This window comes from Acartia tonsa, chromosome 3 (assembly GCF_053477335.1).
Source record: "Acartia tonsa isolate MP-2025a chromosome 3, ASM5347733v1, whole genome shotgun sequence".
Classification (NCBI taxonomy): domain Eukaryota; kingdom Metazoa; phylum Arthropoda; class Copepoda; order Calanoida; family Acartiidae; genus Acartia; species Acartia tonsa.
The window spans coordinates 28048881-28073436 of NC_137262.1; the positions used below are offsets into that span (position 1 = coordinate 28048881).

The window sequence follows — 24556 nt, forward strand, 5'->3', positions numbered from 1 at the left end:
CTTTATCCTTGCATATTTGCAAAGCACCTTTTAGCACACATTTTGCAGTATCTGCAAGATTTTTACCACCTTATCTTGCCAATTTTTTTTTATTTAGCAATATTTGCTCACTGTTTTACAATACCTTGTCACAATTTTAAAACATTTTCAGTTAAATTAAAAAAGATGAAATATTACAAAATTTAATTTAATTTTTGAGTAAGATAAGGTGGTACCGTCCTAAAAGGCATTTCTTTGCATCAAAGACTCCTGAAAGGGCTTCACTACACAACACCTAACACACAAAAGCACAAAAATGAGTGGTTCCTTAATTCAAACTTTAACAGCAAAGACAATTATGTCAACAAGTAAAGCAGCTTTCCATGGATATAAAATTAAAAATTATCAGACTAAAACCAATTTTGATATACCCCAGGGGCTGACAGCCCGGGCTAACAAAACTGGCATTAATTTTATGATTTTTATCTTAATATTCGTGGAAAAAAGGGTTTGTAATACAATGCTTTGCATGATATTTAGTATGGTTGAAAACCGGTTCTAATCCAGCGGATATTAATCGATTTCGAAGCATACTGAAAAATCTATTACGCACCAAGAAAGATTCAGTAATTTCAGCTAATATCCTCTTAAACGTTGCTTATGAAGTAGAATAACAGTTAACTAATAAAATGCTGCAAGAAAAAACTTTGAAACCACTATTTGTAGTTGATATGTGGTATTCGGCAACCGTGAGCCATGTCTATGGCACCCCTGATCTGGGGTTCGGTGTAGGGTCAATGGCCCTCCCCCGAGTCCTGGGGAAGGGGTCTAGTGACCCCCTCCCTACGCTTAGAATTAATGATTTGAATCTGTCATGTTTATTATGGTTAACTGTATTCTTAATTCTCCCCCACCCTTTCCAGGGATGGGGGAATCATTATTGCCCAAACTGACCATTGTATATGTATTATTTATGCTTTTATGTTATGATTATTTATTCCTATCCATGTAATTATTGTTTGTTGTATATAACTGCAGTATCTCTTAACCCTTCAATAAAGTGACAACTGAAAGTAGATGTTGATCATTATCTAGTGAAAGCTAGAGAAGCGTAGCTTCTCTATAGTAAGGTGTCCACGTCTGTCACACTGCCGTAATCTAATTGAACTCCGGTGTCTGCCATTTGTCCTCGGCGGATACCACAACTTTGGTGACAGCTGTGTGAGATTACGGCGAACCACAAGTGTAGAGCAGACGCGCATCTGAGGCTAAGGTACTCCCAGCAGTGAATCTGGCAAAACTGACGCAAGCAACCTGAATTACCCACCCTGGACAGCAAAGTTTAACTCTGCATCCGGCAGTTGTGGAAGCGAAACAGCGAAATCTGACGAATAACCGCGAGCAGCGCTGATATCTAACGGAGAATTGAGCGCCAAAAGGGCTGAAACAGGCCTGCGGACCGGCTGAAACAAGCCAAATACGTGTAGACGGCTGAAAATAGGCCAACTTTACTGCAAGAAATAGCAGGATCCGAACCAGTGGCGCTAGCAGGACGGGACATTCCCTGCCGCCGATAGGCTGAAACATGCCACATAGCTGCAAGCTGCGAGCTAACATACGGGTGTAGTGCACCAGAACAGAGAAAAACTACGTCAACCCCGAGTATCCTGAGAAGCTACAACGCAGCCACCCATCTAGAAGACAGATATTATATCACATTTGCAGGGATTACCACCCTAGTGTGATGGCCAAACAATAGATTTATGAGCAAAGCTTGGCAAACAAATTGTTGTGTTGTGATAAATCTAAGAATAGAACAGGCTTGGATTACTGTGTATTGTGATAACAGCTAAAAATAGAACAGAGTTGGTCAACAAATCTGTTATGCAATTGTGATAAGGACAAAAATAAAAGCTAGATGTAATATAATCAAAACAATCTCAAGCCCACAGCACAAAAACAATACACCCCTTATTCCAAGGGAAGGGGAGGGGCCCCTCTCCATTGAAGGCAAATACAATCAGGGTGATATAACAGATAAGCCTAAGATTAAGAAGCAAAGGCCCCATTACACCAGCACACAATTACCCCCCTCCCTCACAGTGGGAACGGACGGAGTTACCCCCGTCCCCTCACGCGCTTCCCCCCTTCCTACCCACACTAGACTAAGTCCGTCTGTAGTGTGGAGCTAGCGATCGGATACACAGAGCGCCATTCACGGGTAGCGCAACAGAGTGCGGAAAATATCATAAATCCAACGGACGAAGCTGACCAATGAGAGAGCGAGCTGAGGGGTGAGAGCGCGTTTTCCCCGTGTGCGCGGATTTGACGGCGCGAACGCGCGTTACAAGGACAGAAGATTCCACGCACACACACACACACACACTTTCACACCAGAGCGGAGCTACTCCATAGCATTTAACAGGGGTATTTTTAGCAAATAAAGAATTGCAAGTTTCTTTCCTCCTAGCTCTAGTGTGATAAGGGAAAACCCAATCAGTTCCTGACAGCAGTTCAGACCCTCAACATCTATCTACCTCAACACCTAACTATTGATAAGTACAGCTAAGTTATATCTTTGCAACTAAAACTCCCAACCTAGTGATACAAACAGTGTTGGCTGTTAGGCTAGGAAGCCTCAAGTGACAACCCATTCATTGTAGTACTGTATAACTTTGTGCCCGCCGTTTCACCGTTGACCCAATGGACCAGCATCAAGTCCCAGTAGGTGACCAAGCCCCAGGATGGCTCCAGGATGACCCTCAGCCGGCCCCAGCCGAGTACCGCAAGCTGATGCTGAGCAATCTGCCGGAGTTTAGAGGGCCGCCCAAGCAGTCCTGGTCGGCACATATCCGCCGACTGGAGATGTCATGGGCGGCTTACCGCGTGCCACCTCATGATTCCCTCAACCGCCGCAACGCCCTACTACTGTCATTGGTAGGGCAAGCGGCGGAAATGGCGTCCCATCTGTTTGGCGAGGCAGGCCAAGCCTTGACCTACGAACAGGTCAAGACCGAGTGTGAATTGCTATTTCGCCCTGCTTTTGAATCCCAAACGCTTAAACAAGCGTTTAGGGATTACAAGCAACACTCGACAGAACCTATACAGGCGTACATATCAACAAAGTGCGCCTTGTATAGGGACGCCTACAACCATGAGGATCTTGAGTTGTTGGTGGACGAATTAAATCGTGGAATTCGTAACGCCAATGTAAAACGCCTCATGATGAACCATGAAATTGCGAGTGTACCTGAGTACACTCGCAAGGCCATGTTCACCGTGACCATGGTTACTAAGCAGCTGAAGGAAGGTGTGTGCTTAGTGGACTCGACCGACGGGCTGACTGGATCTGCCTGCATCCAGTTGCCCCAATATGACGAGTCGGAGCCAATGGAGATTGGCTCCTTGGCTCCGGGTCTCCACCAGATGGGGAAGGTCGCTCTAGATGACAAGGTTCCAGGCCGCTGCTACCGCTGCCAGGGGAGAGGCCACCGAGCTCGAGACTGTCCAACGCCTGTGGAAGTTAGCCTAGAGGAGAGGCGCACCCAGCCACGCCGTGACCGTTCTGCCAAGTGTGAGCGTTGCCACTATGACGGTCACACGGCGGCCGATTGTAGAGCTGACTGGGCCCAGGTAGCCAGCCGCAGGCGCACCGCCGACAAGGGTGCCCCTCCAGGGAAGCCCAGCAGAGTGGCCCATATGGAAGGGAGCGCGCCTCCAGCACCACCACCGCAAGCAGCCGCCCCCAGAGCTGCGGACCGAGCCGATGGGATGCCGCAGTTCGGGACTGTCCCAGCTAGGATCAACGTACTGGGCGGCGCGGCTGAACCCAACCGGGTTGGCCTAGGCTTCAGTCTTAACCATCTGGGGCCAGAGCTGGTACAGCCCAACAACATAGCCGAGCCAGAGGTGCTGAGGCCCCAGCCTTTCAGCCTCAACATGATGGAACCTGCCCGACTGAGCCTACCCAGCAAGAGTGGAGGGGCGCTGCCCAGCGTCCCTGAGACGGTGTATGGGGAGGCCCTGGCAGCCGCTGAACGAGAGAGGCAGGAGGTGCTAGCCAGCACCTCTGCATCGATGTATGGGATGCCACCCGGCGTCGCCACCTGGGATGATGGGGGGGTGCTATCCAGCGCCTCCCACCTTGTGCCTGGGGCGACAACCGTCGCCGCCACCGAGATACCTGGATCCTGGAACGAGCCGGTCTCCAACCTGATGTCTGGGGCGACAACCGTCGCCGCCACCGAGAGACCTGAGTCCTGGAACGAGTCCGCGGTCCCAGAGGAAGGGGTGACACCCGTCACCCCCAGCCAGCCAGCGCCACCAGTCTGCAGGGAGAGCCCAGCTACATGCCAGCCAGCGCCACCAGCCTGCAGGGAGAGTCCAGCTACATGCCATCCAGAGCCCTCTACCAGCCAAGGGAACCCAGCGGCTCACCATCAGGATAAGTTGAATTTGTTAAATGTGTTGTATCCAAAACCTTGTAAACACCCAGCCTTGCCTGTGCCCCCTGCACCCGAGGCTGGGGAGATTGAAATTTGGGAAAATAAGGACTTGCCTGTGCCACATGCACCTGAGTTCCTAGGGCAGGGGAGGGCATTGAGTAAGGGCGAGCCTGTGCCACATGCACTTCAGCCCCATGCCACTGGGCATGCCTTGGACCAGGGAAGGGAGCACTTAGGGCTAGGGGAGCCGACACCCAGGCAAGTGCCAGTCGCTTGCCAGTCTGTCATTGGGGAGGGTATCGGGGTGCCTCGGCCGCATACAGATAACGCTCAATGGAAATTTGTATCTAGCCAGGAGCAGCCCAGCCGTGTCCAGCCCCAAGAAGCAGCCGTGACCAGAGCCGGAGATCCCCAGCCGCGTGTACGAGGAAGATGGTTACCTGGAAGCCTCTCCCATTGGTGGATGGTCCTGTGGGGCCTCCTGCTGGCAGCCGTGTGGCCTACAACCAGCTACGTCCTGGTGGGGTGGGACTGTGCCAACCCCACCCATGTCACGTCTTACAATAAAGAAAAGATGTGTGACACGGAGCCCCTACACCAGGAGGTGCCCCTGGGCCATGACGTCCACGTCCTGCAGCAAGTCAAGGTGAGGGAAACCACTGGGTTCAGCTGTCAGCTCACCGTGTCCCAGTGGACATTCAGGTGTGGGGTATGGGGTCACCTCAAGGTGACCTCGGTCCCCACCCTCATGAGGCCAACCAAGATAGACCCAGAAGCGTGCCGAGACCTGGCCAGGAACCGAGTATACACGTTGCCAGGCAAGACCCAGCCACTGACGTTCCAGCTGAACCACCCCCTGTTCTTCACCATTGATATGGTGGGCGCCCTCGTCAACAGCCCCGAGGGGGTGGGTTGCGAGGGGGAGGACGTCCACTTTGAGGGCCAGCTCTACCGCAATGAATTAGTGCTCCAGGAGCGGCGGCTGCTGGTCAAGGAGGAGACCTATGTGGTGGAGGATGGACGGGTGGAGTCCCAGTCTGACCACCTGACCCTCGAGTGTCCCCATTCTGAGCTGTCCTGTATCACCGGGGAAGCCACCTACGTGTGGGACCACCTGGGAAGAGATTGCCCCTTGAGGCTGATCCGCAGCCTCCAGCCCAGCCTGGTGAGGGATGCCTATCTGGTTGACCATCAGGCCCAGTTTTTCATCAACATGACCAACCCCACCTCAATTGTGAACTGCGACTTCGAGGCCCATGCCACCAACCATCCAGCGTTGTTCGTGGCAGCTGACCCAGCCGCGGCTGCGCTGCCCAGAGTGTCGGCCAGGGATGTTGACGTTCCCCTTCAAGCACAGATCCATGCAGGTTATATTGGATTTACCCTGGAAACGCGCATGAGAAGCACTGCAGCAGAAGAAGTAGCGGCCAACTGCTGGAAGCTCCAGCAACTAGATCCGGCCCACCCGGTGCGTGTCCAGGGGAGCACGTTCTCGGTACTGAGGGGAGACATCCTGCTGCAGCTGACCTGCCAAAGGCACAAGTATGTTGTCCGCGAACACAAGGAGTGTTGGGACAAAGTGCCAGTGGAGCCCACAGGTTTTGTAGACGCTGTGACACGGGTATACAGTGAGCACGCCACCAAGATTCCCTGTTCCTCCACCTACCCCCTGACTGTGCACGCGGAGGAAGGCTGGATAGAGTTAACCCCTGCTCCCAAGAAAAGGCCACCCCCGCTGGATACGCCTAAGCAGTTGTTGACAGACCCCTTGGATGACTTCAGTTCAGGCGGTTTGTATTCGCAGGCTGAGTTGAATGACTGGCAACAACTGCTGGCGTTCCCAGCATACAAGAGTGCCATGCTGACCGGCCTATCCTATGGCTCCTGCGTTCAGCAAGGCAGCTGTTCGGCCACAGGAGACCATGGGATAGTGTCCTACAACATTGACCGACTGGCGGAGGAAGGAGAGGCAGCCCTGGATGTCTGGGCAGGATTTAGACAAGCCATCCACGAGTGGGGAGATGGCGCCGCCATCCTGTGCTTGCTGTTGCTGATCCTCAAACTGCTGGGGGACCTAACCATCATTTCTCTGGCAGCAGCACAAGGAGGAGTCCGGGCAGCCCTGAATGCGATATCACAAGTGTTCCTGTACCATCCAGCTTTGTATAGGAAGGCGTTGGCTAGAGCCAGGCTCAACCATGCCAAGTCCCGGGACTTTTCAGTGGACTGGGATGCCATTCCCATCGGCAGGGAAGCAGCCGAGGAAATGGTGTCTATGAAATCAACTGACAGCGGGCATGACCGCCCAGGTAGGCCAGGACCGCCCTCTGGCAGACCCCGCGGCCCCTCAGGAGGACAGGCCGCTGCGCAGACAATCAACCTGGCAGCCAGTGCCCCAGCCGCTGCCAACAACAACCCGCAGGCCCCACTGCTGACCGTTCCAGCAACAACTGTGCCACCAGCAAACCTGATACCTGCCGGCGCTGACCAACGTATCCAACCCAAGTCAGCCTCTGCCTTCTATCCCACATTGGGAGCCCATCAACCCTAAGAAGATACTCACCACTAGGATTCCATTGAATCATTATCGTTTGTATATATATTTTAGCCCTAAGGAGCGGGCCGAAGGCCTCAACCACTGTCGGAAGTCTGGTAGGGAAACCACCTCCCAGCCTTCCGAGGGGAGAGTTGTGGTATTCGGCAACCGTGAGCCATGTCTATGGCACCGCTGATCTGGGGTTCGGTGTAGGGTCAATGGCCCTCCCCCGAGTCCTGGGGAAGGGGTCTAGTGACCCCCTCCCTACGCTTAGAATTAATGATTTGAATCTGTCATGTTTATTATGGTTAACTGTATTCTTAATTCTCCCCCACCCTTTCCAGGGATGGGGGAATCATTATTGCCCAAACTGACCATTGTATATGTATTATTTATGCTTTTATGTTATGATTATTTATTCCTATCCATGTAATTATTGTTTGTTGTATATAACTGCAGTATCTCTTAACCCTTCAATAAAGTGACAACTGAAAGTAGATGTTGATCATTATCTAGTGAAAGCTAGAGAAGCGTAGCTTCTCTATAGTAAGGTGTCCACGTCTGTCACACTGCCGTAATCTAATTGAACTCCGGTGTCTGCCATTTGTCCTCGGCGGATACCACAGATAAGTCATATTTGTTAAACAAATGTTACCTTAATATTTTATAAATTCTTTTGAATTGGATGTTGCATATATAGAATAGTTATTTATCGCATCGTATTATAGACAGCTTTCCGTGGATATTAAAATGAAAAATTGTAAGATTGAAAATAGATTTGTTAGCTCTTAGGGGTTGAGGCCCTGGCTAACTGGCGATAATTTTATGATTTTTATTTGAATATTCGTGGAAAATTATCTGTAATACGATACAAAACATGTTTTTTTCAGTTTGACTGAAAACCGGTTATAATCCAGCGGATATTAATCGTTTTCGAGGCCACACTGGAAATATTGTTATTGTACATATTCTCTCATCTACTCTCATAATCGTTATTTCTTTGTTATTATCGGCATTAATATCTTACGCGCAGCAATTTTACAACTCATTACCATCCATAACTTTTATTTTATTTTTTTTTTAAATTTTCATTTACACTTCTTTATTGGCTAATTTTCCCATAGCAAAATTTATGGATTTAATGCAATCAACTGTAAAATGTTCCTGGTAACGATTATCTCCAAAAAGACGAACCTACATGTAGCCCGCACACCGTTTTAAGCGGCCTATGAAGGCCAATGAATAATCTGGAATAGCCAAGGTGCAATGATGCACTTTGAAAGCTTCACAGGAGAAAAAATAAGTAAAATCAGTCTTTTTCGCGCATGTATGTGCACTGCGAGATAACTGAGCATTTTTAAGCAATGATTATTCCAGATTATTTGTTGGCTTTTTTTGGTGGTTAAAACTTTATGCGAGCACAATCTATACGTTCTACCGCCAGCAGACTTTAAAGTTCTTAGATTTTTGGAGATAATATTGTTACCAGGAACATTTCACCGTGAACTGCACTAGATCCAAATTACCTTTTAGATTCAAGTTAGTAACAATTATTGCTGCGCTATTGTATATATGTATTTATTATTTTATCAAATTTACTAAGTCATCTCTTACCTGTAAAAAGTAAATCAAAATCAAATTACCATTTTGTTAGAGCTTTAATATTAATCTTTAAAAAATGCAATAAATGTAAATATTTGAAATGGTTTTAGCCAGAATTAAATTCTAGACAGCCAAATAATACTTTATATGTAAAATTAATTTGTAATTGGTCATGTTTTTAAATAATATTACATTAATAATAATTATGTATTTAATATTTATAATGTTGAATAAAGATTTAAAAAAAGTTTTTTCTTCTTCATGTAGTTGAAAAAAAGAAAATTGAACAAAAATGGAAAACTCCTTGGTTCATTTATTGAGGCGGATTTAAGTGGGACACTAGCCATATACAGCCCCTGAAATAGTTATAACCTTTCCATGACATAAGAATAGCTACGCAGTAAAAAAAAAGAACAGTAACGGTTTAGCAGTTAGCGAGATCCGTCGGTACAATTCGGCACAAATATACATAAGAATAGACGTACAGAAATTAATAAGGATCAACTGCAGTTGACGGTAAAATATTCCTGGTAACGAATATTTCCAAAAATCTATGAATTTTAAAGGCTGCATGCTGCCAAACGGCTGAACGTACAGATCATGCCCGCACACCGTTTTAAACGGCATAAGAAGCCCTACAAATAATCTGGAATAGCCAAGATCCAATGATGCACAGGGAAAGCTTCACTGAAGAAAAAACGCGTAAAATATGTCTTTTTCGCGCATTTCTCTGCACTGCGAGATAATTGTGCATTATTGATTTATGGCTATTCCAGATTATTTGTAGGCCTTCGTATGCCACTTAAAACGATGTGCGGGTATGATCTGTACGTTCAGCAGTTTGGCAGCTAGCAGCCTTTAAAATTAATAAATTTTTGGAAATATTCATTACAAGGAATACTTTACCGTGAACTGCAGTTCATAGACGTCCAAGGTTTTTTTATGGGGGGGGGGTAAAAAATTTTAAGGGGGGGGAGTAATTCGTATTTGGGGGGGGGTAAAATGGCGAAATTTTTTTTACCCCCCCCCCCCCCCCCATAGAGAAAAAAATAAAAGAGAGGAATCGAAGCAACTAGAAGACGAAAATAGGCAGTAGGCCTAGAGGCCTACTCAGCGCTGTTGCCGCGCTAAAATTTATTGCTATTCCACTACTTTTCAAATGGGAGGATTAAAAATTATTAAAAAATATTTTTTTACTTTTTACTATTTCCATATTTAGGGCAAGAATATTAGATTAGATATTTTCGTTTTAATTAAAAGTTACATAGAATTTTATTTTTATTTGAAAAAATTTGTTCATGAAAGATGAATCCTTCTATTTCTAAAAAGGGGGAAATTTTTTTCATAATGAACATTCAGCTGATTCTGACCGCCCACGTCTGTTTGCTAAATATCGCTTTTCTTTTTATTCACATTATTATTTATGATTGACTTACAAAAAGCCCTGGGCGGCTTTTGATTTTCGTCTGCTTCTAAATTTAGGGATGGGGAAGTAGTATTTTACCAAGAAAAGGGGGTGAGTATTCATCCTCTTATCCTTTTTCCTTATGCCCCCCCCCAAAAATTTTTACCCCGGGGGTAAAATTAGATTGGGGGGGTAATTACCCCCCCTGAAGTCTGTTGGGGGGTTAAATTTAGTTTACCCCCCCCAAAATTTACCCCCGGGGTAAAATTTTTGGGGGGGGTAATTTAAATTTTATTAAATATTTAGTATTAAAAATGCGCGCGAAGCGCGCAAAAAAATTTTTTATTAGAGATTTTTTATTTTGAGGGGGGTATTTACCCCCCCAAAATTGTTTTGGGGGGGGCCCACAGTGAGCCCAGGAATCCAACTTTGTGGAAAAAATTATTTATGCCCAAAAATCGAACTTTAGAAAATCAATTATTTTAGAATTCCATGTTGATATTCATCATATTAGGGAGGTTTGCCATTTTAAATTAATGAAAAATATAAAAATTAAAGTTTTTATGGCCTTCTGAAGTTGTTACCCTGGAATTCATGAAATTTAGATACAAAAATCTCCCAAAAAAATGATTTTTAAATTTTTTTTTGTTTTACTTACCATTTAATCAAATATTAACTTAGGACGTAATGTAATACCATTTTAGAAACGTCGTGCAATTATCTAACGCTGGATAACAAGAAACTAGATAGTTTTGTATAAAAAACCTCTTAAATTCATATTAAAGAAAGTTGGTGAAAATGCAACAAAAGAGCACGTTGAATATTTTTTTACGGTCTGATTCAAATACCTTGATCTTTTTAGCAACGAGGTGAAAACTTTTAGGATTAAGTTCTAGCATTATTTAGGCAATATATAAGAGGATCCCGTTGGTCTTATTAACTTTCACTTAGTTGCTTAGCCTCTATATATATTTTTGTAAAGGTCATACGCAACCTTATTAAGCTAAATTTAGTGTAGGAATAATCTTTATATAAAAGAAACAGAATATGTGTGTGTACCAAAGGATCTTGCTAATCACTGAACCGATATGGTTCTCCTTTAAATAGGTTCACATAAGTCCTGGAAAGGTTAATAACTATTTTGGAGGAGGGTACTACCACCCTCAAAAGAGAAATCGCCCCCCCCACCCAAAAAAAAAAAATATAGGATATGTAAATATGCAAGTTTTTTTTTTCTTTTTAAAAATAATTCTACCATCTAGCCAGCAGCTAGCCTGCCATTCCCTTTTTCCTGCCCCCTTTGGTTATACTCCATAGGCAAGATTCAACTCTTAATTTTAAACAAAATCCGCCAGCAATCAAATTGATCAACTTTAAATTTAGTAAGAAGATCTTATTTTTTTGTGGAAAATGAGACAGCCAGCCGGGCCGAAGACAAAGAATTATGGGGGAAGGGGGGGGGGGGGGGCGGATAATTTGCGGGGGAGGGAGGCAGCCCAGACCAGCCTAAATTTTCACAAAATAAATAAATAAATTAGTTCATCTATTTTAAGCTAGTTAAATCATTTAATTTTAAATTAGGGAAAAATTTGTCAAAGTATCAAAATTTAACATTTTTTTGAGGGGGGGGGGGAGAGATGTTTCCCCCCCCCCTCGTCGCCCCTGGGGATGAGGGGGGAGGGGACTTTTAGGTTATAGGAATTTATCTTATATATATCAAAGTACATTTTGTAGAAATAGATTTTAAAATAAGCGAATTAGAAGAAAAATATCTTATTTTTTCACTTTTGGGGGTGAGTTTCAACCCTTTTCCAGTAGCCCCAGTGGGGGTTTAGGGTAAATTTTGTATTTTTAATACAGAGTACTCTAAATACCTTTCAATTAAAAAAAAAAGAATTGAATTTGATGGAATAATGAGAAAGTTAGGATAAGAATTATAAATATTATACATTTTGAGGGGGATATCTTGGCCACCCAATCGTCTTGGGAGGGGGGAAGGGGGTAATTTTGTTGATTCTGTACAAGATACTATAAAAACCTTACAATTAAAAAAAAATTGTTCGATTTGGTTGAAAAATAAGGAAGTTATTAGTTTTTTCCACAAAATTGGATTCCTGGGCTCACTGTGGGGGGGGGGGGGTAAATAACACCTCCTAAATGGTTGGGGGTGCCTACGGCACCCCCAGGGTAGGGGTAAATTTTAAATGAGGGGGGTAAAATGAAAAAAATTTTGGGGGTCAAAATCGTTTGGGGGGGGGCAATCGCCCCATTACCCCCCCCCCCCCCCCTTGGACGTCTATGCTGCAGTTGATCCATAAATAATACCTAAAGCAATAATTACTTTTATTAAATGATCATATGATATTACTACACATGATAACAATATACCTAATCAACAAAATTTAGAGAATAAGAAATAAATACATAAATTTATTCACACAGATGGAAATAACAAAATTTTATCAACAATTAAAGAAAGAAGGTGTATCAACTATTTTTTTATAGCTAGCCGGTTCTTTTAGTAAGTAGTAGATGTAAAATTTTTCATAGAATTCAGATATGCAATCGGTTTTTTTGTAGACCTCTTATTTTTTAAGTAATTTAAGTTTAAAAAAAAAAATTAAGTCGATTTTAAGGTACTAAAATGCAACAAAAAAAAAGAAAGAAAATGGTCATTATGAACAAAAATAGTAAGATCTTTAATTTGACACCTTACTTTTTCAATTCTGTCAGGTAATTATTGAAAAAATCGATTTTTTTAAACCCACGAGAATAAAAACTTTGAACTTACTTTTATTATTTCACAGGTAAAAAAATATGGGTTCATATATACCTTTAGAATCAGAAAAATATTACGAATCCATTGTAAGCAAAATTGAAAAAAAAAGTTTACAATATAGTATATAAACTACAATAAAAGGAATTATATGAAAATATCATATTATATTGTACAGGCAACGTCTTAATTCTTGAATTGAGTATAAAAATGGGAAGGGGGTAAAGAGGGGGTAAAAAAGGGAAGACGATAGTGTTGCCTGAACAAAAAATATAATTGGCCACTTGTTTATTTTTTTACTTTTTTTCAATTTTGCTTACAATGGATTCGTAATATTTTTCTGATTCTAAAGGTATATATGAACCCATGTTTTTTATGTCTGTTTGAGAAAATATTTAGGTCTAAAGTTTTTATTAAACCGAGGTTAAAAAATAGATTTTTTCAATAATTACTCAACAGAATTTTAAAAGTAAGGTGTCAAATTAAAGATCTTACTATTTTTGTTCTTACTGGCCATTTTCTTCTTTTATTTTGTTGCGTTTTAGTACCTTAAAACCGACTTAATTATTTTTTTAAAAAACTTAAATTACTTAAAAAATAAGAGGTCTACAAAAAAACCGATTGCATATCTGAATTCTATGAAAAATTTTACATCTACTACTTACTAAAAGAACCGGCTAGCTATAAAAAAAAAGTTGATACACCTTCTTTACAATTAAAAATACAATATTCTATAAACACGAAATAAGTTATTAATGAGATCAGTATTATTGAAAGCGTATTTTTGAAAATTTATAAATACTTTCATAAAAATAAAGTATTCTATATTATTTCATAGGTAGGTAATATTTCTTCAATTCTATTCTTGAAAAAGAAAAGAAAGAGAAATTATAAAAAAAGTAGATTTACATTTTTCCACTTTTACTAAAAAACTAAAAGCGTCAAAGTAAAAAAAAAATTAAATTTAACCAAAATGTTAAATGATATCGCAGTTTTGAGATCAATGTTACTATTGGATGGCATAGATTAGTTGGTGAGAGGTAGAAAACAAAACTCTTAGCAGTAGGATACATATTTCAAATTTAAGTTAAATAATCGATATAATAATATTGTAGTTATATATCGCATCGTATTATAGACAGCTTTTTGCGGATAGTTAAATGAAAAGAAAAAAAATAAAATTTTGTGAAAAATTGTCTGTAATACGAAGATTAGTTCAGTGATTTATTATTTTAATATCAAACAAGATTATTTTTCATGGAAGTTTATGTCTTTTAAAATAAAAAGAGAATACTGTCATTTTGTGTGCAGACATACAAACCCTATAGAACCACGCCACGATAAGTGTGACAGATAGACAGACAGACAAACCTTTGGGAGAACTTTGTTTTGGAGATCCTTAGATCCACACAAATGACGAGAAAAAATAATGTGTTTTGTAATAGATGGATAAAATAAAAAACTAAGGTATTGTGAAACTTTTAGTCAAAAAGGCTTAAAAATTTATTAAAAGATGATATGCAATTTTAATTAGAATGTTATATGCATTTTGTCCATGCAAATGACTAATTACTGACATTTAATACTATTTTTACAGGAGCTTGATCTTTAAATCATTTTAGTGGTGATTTAAATCGGGGCGCGCCAAAATTTCAGCCAATCACAGCGCTTCATTTTCAAAATGCAGCGCTGTGATTGGCTGAAATTTTGGCGCGCCCCCGATCTAAATCACCACTAAAATGATTTAAAGATCAAGCTAGGGTGTAGGTACAAAATATAATAGGAATGTACGTATCAGAATAAACTATACAAGTACTGAAAGCCAGATCTAGAACGAATGTTTAATAAAACCATCGAACTTTTCTTCGTCGAAAATCCTGAAATATATAAAAACGTTATTTAAATAAGTTAACATTAAAATTAAACATTTAAAGAATGGTACCTTATGATAATAAAACAAAAACATAATAAAGGACATCAAGTTATTGTTAACAAGGACGTCCAGGCTATGTATTTGGTGGGATTAGGGAGGGAGGGGGTGTTTAAAACACAGATATTGGGAGTAAAATAGCAATAAAACAAAAGCGAGAAGCGGCATAATTTTTTTGAGTGGTTTCAAAGGTTTGGGGGATGGGGCTCTAAAAAGTTTGGCGTCAAATTAAAAAAAGTAATTGGACCAGAAGAACAGGCAGTAAAACTTATTGTAGAACCTCTAAGCAAAATCATACCTGAAGAGGAGGTTCTTGGCCCTGGTGCTGGTCCACCTGTATGGACTGATTTAAATATCTGGCCAGCTTCACCTCTTCTCTGATCTCCTCCTGTCTCTGTGCACTCTCCTCTGCCTGTTCCAGAAATCGTACCTGGCGCTTTTTCTCTTCAGAGAGTCTTACTCCTAAAACATTCATTTTTAAGATTTAAAAACCAACTTAGAAAAAACCATAAAGTACTATAAATAATACTAGCGGCTTCGCCTCTAACATCTTTCAACAGTAGAGAAGAAAGCATAATATAAATTTAATTATCTGAAAACTTATATCTATAAATAAAATAGAATAAAACTACCTTTGGACATATGTGAAGCTTATCTGAAATGGAGAACTTAATCGGTTCAGAAGTTATCAAAATCTTAAGCTACTACTTTATATACTAAGAAGATAAGAAATACAATTTTAAACTCCAAATCTTAAGATTTTAGTACATTAGCAATAATTGTAATTAGATGGGTCAAAGTCTTACTATTTTGTTATATCGTGGATATTATAGCATCACCCACATTTATATTTAGATTTAACGCGGCTTCTGCCAAGAAATGACCCAAAACTGCACTTTTTAATTAAAAAGTTCAATGTACCTTCATCGAAGCCTTTAACTAAGTCTTCTCTTTTCTTAACTTTCTTAGTTTCTTCCTGTTGGATGAACTGTTCCAGCTCCTTTATCCTGGCGGCCACTTCATTCCTCTCTATGGCTCCTTTCTTCTCTGCTTCCTGTGCGGATATCACACGATCCTGAAACGTGTACAATATAATTAGAAATCTTCATGATAAAATAAAACTTTAATTAGATAGATATATATCTATTCTAAACTCGGTAATACGTTACAAGTGGCTGGTAATCTATTTCAAAATATTAATGCCCAATATTAACGAGTTTAGTTTCTTAAAAATAATAACATTTCTGTCTGTTTTGTTTGTTGATAGTTTCATTTCAACACTAGCACTGTGTTTTGTACCATTAAATTTCCCAGATGATAAAATAGATTAAGTTGAGCCTTTTCAATGCCATTTTAAGGTTAATACTCTAGGAGAAAACAATATAAAAAACGCAACGTGCTTATTTGTATAAGAAACTATGGCTTATTATTCAAGCAATACCCAATTTGTAACTATCTAAATAAAAAAGATTGGTATTTTCATGTGAAATATTGTTATTTACTTTCAACAAAAAATAAACAAAATAATTAATCCTTATAATTTTCTTGACATTTTAATTTGGTAGTTAAGTTGTAATTAAATTTTGATAATGTACATTTTTTATACTGTAAAATATTATTATTTTATTATACCGATGTTATTGAAATATGACGTATTTATAACCATACTTAATTATGATTACTAGTAAAATAAGATAAATAATAATGGCATGACGAAACAATCTTAAAGCAAAGCAAAAGAATCAAGTGTTAAACTTTATTAACTATATTTATTTTTAACAAAACATCAGAATTATGTGGCAGGTGAAATGTTATTAAAGAGAAGCAATACTATCAATGGTTAAATAAACTGACCTGTATTTGTTTATTCCAAGCATCGGAAACTTCTTCCATGAGTCGTTTTCGTGCCCTGTCTTCTCTAAATATAAACATGGTAATTAGCGAAAATCCTGATGTGTCTATCAATGATTTTACTTAATTGTGAAATTAAAACTTAAACAGCTTATTTATCAACCATTCATTTTTTTATGTCTTCATTTACAAAATACTAAAAGCAATAATAATATTACTGCTGCTTTTCAAACGCCACTTCCCCCATTGTTCCTTAGATATAATATAAGGTGCATTCAATAAAATAACAATTAACACTTTAATTGCGCAATTTTCTATGAATATTAGTAGCACATGTTTCATTTCCCCATACTCTACACAACTGACATAGAAGCAGAAATGATCCATTCAAGGTTCGAATCTGTTGCCACATCAATTTGTGTGTGTTTCTTTTACCCTCAGGTATTTCTGTCCGTGATCTACACAGGGGACCAAATGGATAAGACAATGGCCGATAAATTGTCACTCAACTTTATGAACCAACTAATCAAAATTCAATAAGTGTCCCCTAAGTTGTCAAGGCAACAAATATGAAACGTAATTATAAAACTTTAGGGACTAGTGTAAAAAACAGCCCATTTCACCACCCTTCCTGAATCTACCTGATCATGAATCTAAACATCTGAAACGGAAATGTTTATTATCCATATAACTACCTGTCCCACACTTCTTGTTGTTTCTTCCACATTTTCTCCGCCTCCTCAGCAAATAAAAGATCCATCTCCTGTCTCCGCCTTTTCTCCTCATTTTTCTGGTGTTCCAGAATCTCCTGAAATATTTAAGAATTGCAAAAATAAAAACCTTAAATTCTATTTGATTTATGATCTTATTGTCATTAATGCTCTAAGTCGCACCTCGTGCTAGTGTAAAGAATATTCGGGTATAGTCCCTTTCGTGGCAACGCCTCTTAAGGAGCGTTTCGTCGTATTTTCACAGTATCTTTTAATAGGTTAGGTTAGATGATTGCCCCGCAGGGTTAGATCCCCCGCATGGGCTAGAAATAGGGGAAAAGTAACTGTAAAAATACGATGAAACGCCCCTTAAGAGGCCTTGCCACGAAAGGAACTATACCCGAAAAAAGGAATAACGTAAAATATTGAAACCATTTTACTTCATTGCATTGCTCTCAGTAACCCTCTACGATGATGAAAATTGCCAATAACAACTAACCATACCTGCATCCATTTGACTTCTTTCAAGCATTTTTCTTTCTCCCTACGCTCCCAAGAGTCTTGAATCTCAACCAGTCTTAACATCTTATCTAAATCAAAGATTTTACGTATCTTTTTATGTTAATTACGGTCATATTAAGTTTTTACCAACATATAACAGCAGAGAATGTATAGACTTCTGAGCAATATTTATTTTCAAAAGATTTACTTATTAAAAGTGTAAATTAAAGTACATTCATATTGTACATCTCCAATGACGATAAACAAAATTGCCATTATGTACAATTAGAGGTTTAAAAGATTGGACACTCAACTAAATGAACCGACCAATGAAATTTAATAAAAGTCCCTAAAGTTACTGAGCCAACGAATAAGAAAACGTTAATATAAAACTTTGTGGACTAGTGCAATGAAAAACCCAACATCCCCTCCTTTCCTGAATTAAATTGAACATGGAAATTTAATACATTTACCTATTCTCTTCCTGTCTTCTTGCAGGTTTGCTTCAACGGCTTCCGCTCTGGCTCTTAGTTGTAAGGCATGTTGGTTCTTTTGGAAATTCTTTATCTCTCGAATCTCTTCCTTTTTAACAACTTTCCTGCAAATATTATCGTATTACATAAAGTTTTTACTGTGCGCGATTTGAGGGAAGCTTCACATAGGTCCCGGGATGGCTTTAGTATTTTTTTTAGATTTAAGTCTTGGGGTAGTTATTATTCTGCGCAGTAACTAGCTCTTGAATAAATAGGTATAGGTATCAAAATTGGCAAGGCGAATATTGGCGTACAATATGTACAGGCATACTTTATGGGTGAGTTGTGAGCACTTGCTCGCAGTTACAGGTTCAACCAACAGAAATTCCTTACCGTTAACTTTATGTATCTTATTCTTATACATTATAGATTTTGGACAAAAAAAATATAGTTTTTCATTCACTATGCAAATCGAATTATACGATACTTTTTAAATTCAAGTAAAGTAATACTTGCTGTCTTCTCTCATTTTCTCTGCTTGTCTTTGTAATTCCTCTTCTTCAGCCCTCCTTCTTTCTAGCTCCATACCTTGAATTTTTGAAAAGTTATTTTTCAACTTACTAAATAATTAAATGGGATAATGATTTCTCAAACAGTGCTTATTAGGCAATTTTAAAGCCCCCTTCCCTATTTTTAAATCAATTAAAAAGAGGAGGGGCGGGGGGGGGGGGTGAGCTTTAACAAGGTACTTTGTCTTTGTGTGAAAAAGCCAAAAATATGTATAATATAAGAAGAGGCCTTAAAAAAATATTTTTTTTTCCTGTTTAGGTAAAGATTTTAAATATTTGAAAAAATTACCACTTTTTAAAACAGTTATTGCTTACAAAAACTCTTAAGGTTTTGCATAAAAAAAATTATTTTACCTTCCCTCTCCCTCATTCTAAGTTGCTCTAATTGTGAGTCCAACTCTCTTCTCCATTCCTCCAGTCTAGCACGCCTCTCTTCCTCTGCCCTATAATTATAATACGGTTTTTTATCGCATCGTATAATAGAAAGCTTTCCGCAGATATTAAAATAAAAAATTTTATGATTAAAAGAACAGTTTTGTTAGCCGCTTGAGGCCGAAGGCCCGGACTAACCAAACTGGTATTAATTTTATGATTTTTTAGTATAGCTAAGAACCGGTTCTAATCCACTGTATAGTAATCGGTTTCGAAGACAAACTGAAAAAAAATACATTGTAAAAAATCTTCCAAAATTACTAAAAGTCCTACTTATCTTCATGCAAAAAAATAAACATTTTTTTTATAGAGAAGAGTAAAGTAATATGTTTATTTACTTTACACAATGACCTTTTAGGAAGTATACAACATCCTGAAAAAATGCAAATTGTACATTTTCACTAATAAAATACTCAATATTTATTTTATTGCCTAATGGTGATATTTAATATTGATCTTAGCAATAAAATTTTACAGTATAGAATTATAAAAAGTAAATGATTAAAGATAAGAATTGTAATTATTGATTATTATTTCCTTTAAATAAAGCACTTTCTTACAGACTAGCTCTAGGAGCATTTGGAGGAAGGGGGGGGGGGGAATCGATACTTAACATTGAATTTAAACTTTAAAGTGAAAAAATAAGAATTTTTTTAGGGGGGTGATTTTTCTTGGGAGGGTGAAGGTACCCTCTATATAATATTTATAAACTTTCACTTGCCCCTTAAAGACAACCATATCGGTTGAACGGTTAGCAAAACTCTTCGCTACAAACAAAGACATCAAGTTACTATAATATAATGATTTAAAAAGTAAAGATTGAAAAGTGTTATAAAACTTTGGGTACCATAATTTAAACTCTTATGTGCTCTCCCTGCCAAAAAATTACCTAATAGCTGCTTCCTCTTCCTCCATCCTCCTTCTTTCTCTCTCCCTCTCCATTTCTTCCTCCTCCCTTCTCTTTCTCTCCTCCAGCTCTTTCCTCTCTTTGATTTGAATCTCCAGATATTTCTGGGCCAGTCTCTCATTCCTCGCGGATTCAACCTAATTTACAATCATAGATAGAATACACGTTTTATGGCAAGGTAAAAATTGTCGTCAATTTCGATTTCTAACATTGACATCTTTTATTGGTCAGTTCTTTCATCAAGAAGGAAAGGGGGGGATGTGGTAAAGGGGGTGGATGGGGAGGGTCGTTATTTTAACCTCTATTTTAAAGGAGAAATTGAAAGACTAATTCATTTACCTGTCTAATTTGAGGGTTATTAATTTTCCAATGTTGTAGCATTCTTAGCTCCGCTTCTTTGCGCTGTTCTTCCTCTTTCTCTTTTCTATAAAAAAAACATAATGAGATAAATAATATTTTTAAAAGGCCGCAATTAAAGTATACAATATATCAAAAATAAAGTTGCAGTTTTTAAAGAAGAAATCTTTTTGTACATATTGCTATCAATTCTCGATAGGTTTCTAAAAATTGTTGTTCCTTAGAAAGTGCAGGTATAAAATTGGCCAGTATATGAATACATATATTTTTTCGTAAAGAAGCAATCCTATTCCTAGGTTATTCAGGCCATAAACAAAAGTTTTACCGTACACTTGGATAATAAATGAGAGTAAGTTACTCAATTTTAAAAGGGGAGGGGGGGGGGGGGGGGTTAATGCAACCATCTCGTAATCAATGCGCAAATGGCACTTAGAAATCGAATTTCAGGATGAAATTTTGAATGAGCAATTTTTGATTTTTATTTTAGTATTTATGGAAAATTGTCTGTAATACAATGATGTACATTTTTAAGTATGGCTGAGAACCGGTTTTTATCCTACGGATATTTGTCGGTTTCGAGGCCATAATGAAACTGCCCTTATATTCTGTTTACCTGAACATTTCTCTAATTTCTCTTAGATCTTTAATATCCTGAGTTTCTCTTGGTAATAGTTTTAGCTCCGCCTCCCATTGCAACTTTTCATTCTAGTTACACAGATTATCATTATTTACCTAGGTTTAACAATAAATGTAGGAATAAGTCTAGATGTATAACCCAGACACACACCTGGTTCTAGTGGTGGGGACTTTTTTGTCTAACAAATTAATTGCTTTCTGGTTTTCTTAGAGCCTTGGCTGTGTTAATATTTCCGACGCTATTGATTGATATTCAAAGACATAAATAAAAGTCGGCACACGGTCCCTACCCCTTGATCATACAGTTATTTAACAACTCTCCCTCTATTCTTTTACTCTAACGGTTTTTTAACAACAACAATTTTTTTTACAAGTAAACAGAAAAGGTACTGTAACATAATATTTGTATAGCAAGATGGTACCTAAGATATTTTAAGGATCTCGGAAATTGCCAATTCTAATGGGTTACGCTTTCCAGCTTTTTTTGGGGGGTTTAGGCTATTACTCGTAGGTTCTAGGGGCGAAGCAATGAGCAATACAAAATCTTTAAACATATCAAGAAAATGTAGGTCATTTCTGGTCCAATGTTTATTTGATAATCTTTCCTCTAGTAAATTTCTGAGTCTATTTCTTCTGTGTTCCAGGTCTTCTCTACGCTTTGTCTCTTCGTCTTTCTGAAATAAATAGAAGATAATTTAGAAAATGTTTCTTTTTTTGTTGAACCGCCAAGAAAATGAAAAAATAGAATTCTGATAGGTTGAAACTTTTACATGTTAAAGACTATAAATCCTTAATAATATATCAACTTCTACCATATCATATTTTGATTAGGGTTGGGCCGAATATCCGGCCGAATTCCGGTCATTTTAAATATCCGGCCGGATATCCGGTCATTTTAAATATCCGGCCGGATATAAAAACTATCCGGTTACATGATATCCGGCAGCTTTTTGACGCCGGATATCCGGAAATTTGCCGAATATCGAACGTCGGCCAGATATCCGGCCGAAACCGGATATCCGGGTTTATAAATCAGCCGGATATCTGGTATCCGGTATCCGGCAAAAAAAGTATCCGGCCCAACCCTAATTTTGATTTCCAACTTTTCTTGATGCTATTCTAAATCACTTTAAAATTACAAACAAGAATTCCTACCTTGTAAAAAGCGTCTAAACTGGTCCGTTTAGATTGTTCCGACACCAGCTCATTAAACTTTGCATTCTGTTTCTCCACCCTGTCATAATATTTACATGTCCCGTTCCAATATTCCAGTCTGTCTCTTTCCTCATTTCTGATAAGACATAACATACATTTTTAGTTTACCAAATAACGAAATTGGGAATTTGGCATTAAATATTAAGCACGATTATCTTATTTAGAATTGAATAGATTAACTGAAAGGTGACTAGGTATCTATGTACATAAACCCCGAACAAACATATTATGCAAATCTGAATTTTCAAAATAGCAGCTTTATTATTCATTAAGGATGATTTTACAATAAATATGAAATTTAGATGCCTCTTTTGGTTACAAAATTCCACTGTTATTTTTTAATTAATCAGCACCAATAAAGCACAAGATCTCAAAAACAGCATTTGGGGGTAATACTGGTGAACAAATATATTATGCAAATCCAAAACAAAGCAACAAAAAAAGGTTTTTTGGCACTTTTCTCCTCTTTTAAAGATTGATTATGATAAAATAATAATTTTTTAAGGGATTTATGCATTAATTATTATGAAATATAGTATAAGGTAGAAATTAATGATTTTTCTAAATAAGAAATGATTGAAAAAAATAAATTCGATCCCTATCACTTTAGAAGACAGCTGCTGACCCCCAGTCTTATGGATGAACCTAAATACATGTTAAAGATAAAAATTACCCTGAAAATTATACAAAAATGTTTTTTGGTGTGTTGAAAAAATCTATTTTAAAATCTTGATTTTGAGGATGATGACCTTTAAGATGCCCCTATTGGTGGTGATGGTGAGCCAAATGTTATCAAAGTGCATGTCCATGATGACAACTTATATATTAAACTATGATCCAATTTTTGTAGTTATAGCATCCTCCAGCCCAGCATTATTAAAAAAGAAAAGAATTGCAATTTTATTTGCTTCAATTCATAAGGTGAATACTGTAGTTTTTAGAAGATGGTTATATTTCTTGTCGGAAGGCTCCATTGGAGGCTGCTATAACTACAAAAAATGGTACATAGGTTAATAGACAAGTTGTTGTAATGGCATGTACTTAGATAACTTTTGGCTCACCATCACCACCAACAGGAGCATCTGAAAGGTCATCATCCTCAAAATAAAGATTTTAAAATGAATTTTTTTAACACATAAAAAAACATTTTTGTATACTTTTCAGGGTAATTTTTATCTTTAACATGTATTTAGGTTCATCCATAAGACTGGGGGTCAGCAGCTGTCTTCTAAAGTGATAGGGATCGAATTTATTTTTTTCAATCATTTCTTATTTAGAAAAATCATTAATTTCTACCTTATACTATATTTCATAATAATTAATGCATAAATCCCTTAAAAAAATATTGTTTTATCATAATCAATCTTTAAAAGAGGAGAAAAGTGCCAAAAAACCTTTTTTTTGTTGCTTTGTTTTGGATTTGCATAATATATTTGTTCACCAGTATTGCCCCCAAATGCTGTTTTAGAGATCTTGTGCTTTATTGGTGCTGATTAATTAAAAAATAACAGTGGAATTTTGTAACCAAAAGAGGCATCTACATTTCATATTTATTGTAAAATCATCCTAAATGAATAATAAAGCTGCTATTTTGAAAATTCAGATTTGCATAATATGTTTGTTCGGGGTTTAATTTGAAAAATGAAGTGGTAAATAATTTCATAAGTGAATTAAAATAAATGTCTTTCCTTTTGCGGAGTAAATGTTGCTCCATATAGTCTTTTTGTGTTCTCGGTACAAATACCTAAAAATTAATAACTTATTTGTAAAATATCATATTTTGTAGAGAAATCCACGCAAATGTGTATCAAAATTTAACCCATAACGTTTTTATCATTTATGTCAAATGATTTAATTAGGTCTAAAGAACATAAATTATAATTAAGAGTTTTATTGTTTTATTATGCTTTCAGTAAATCGTAAGTATAAATAATAATTAACTAACTGACTATATTAATAGTTATTTACCGCATCATATTATAGACAGGTTTCCGCGGATATTAAAATGAAAAATTATAAGATTAAACCAGTTTTGTTAGCGCCGAGAGGCTGAACGGTAGGGCAACAAAACTGTTATTAATTTTATGATTTTTATTGTAATAATCGTAGAAAAATGTCTGTAGTTAATACGATGCTAAACATGATTTTCAGTTTAGCTAAAAACTGGTTCTAAACTATCGGATATTAATAATCGGTTTCGATGTTATAGTTGAAAACCTTACCTGTCTCCGA

The 24556-nt window shown here is 38.2% G+C and overlaps 1 protein-coding gene across 1 annotated transcript; it reads right to left on the reverse strand.

The window, feature by feature from the left end:
- Nucleotides 1-14211: 14211 nt before the first annotated feature.
- Nucleotides 14212-22417, reverse strand: LOC145314813 (trichoplein keratin filament-binding protein-like). The gene is made up of 15 exons (XM_080154895.1): nucleotides 22265-22417; nucleotides 21715-21783; nucleotides 21087-21178; nucleotides 20456-20540; nucleotides 20099-20253; nucleotides 19132-19220; nucleotides 18721-18796; nucleotides 18209-18333; nucleotides 17739-17824; nucleotides 17220-17332; nucleotides 16528-16591; nucleotides 15595-15748; nucleotides 14972-15135; nucleotides 14476-14620; nucleotides 14212-14349 (listed from the first exon to the last, which is right to left on the reverse strand). Exons 1-14 carry the CDS (start codon nucleotides 22415-22417, stop codon nucleotides 14585-14587), a joined length of 1461 nt encoding a protein of 486 aa, XP_080011021.1. The 3' UTR covers nucleotides 14212-14349; nucleotides 14476-14584.
- Nucleotides 22418-24556: the final 2139 nt, after the last annotated feature.

Bases quoted from the DNA above. Each gene is read 5' to 3' on its own strand.
- LOC145314813 (XM_080154895.1), bottom strand. From the start codon at position 22,417: ATGTTATGTCTTATCAGAAATGAGGAAAGAGACAGACTGGAATATTGG. The intron at 21,784-22,264 runs GTAGGAATTCTT...TATTTATTTCAG, and splicing joins GTTTAGACGCTTTTTACAAG to AAAGACGAAGAGACAAAGCG. The intron at 18,334-18,720 runs GTATTACTTTAC...TAATATTTGCAG, and splicing joins AAAATGAGAGAAGACAGCAA to GAAAGTTGTTAAAAAGGAAG.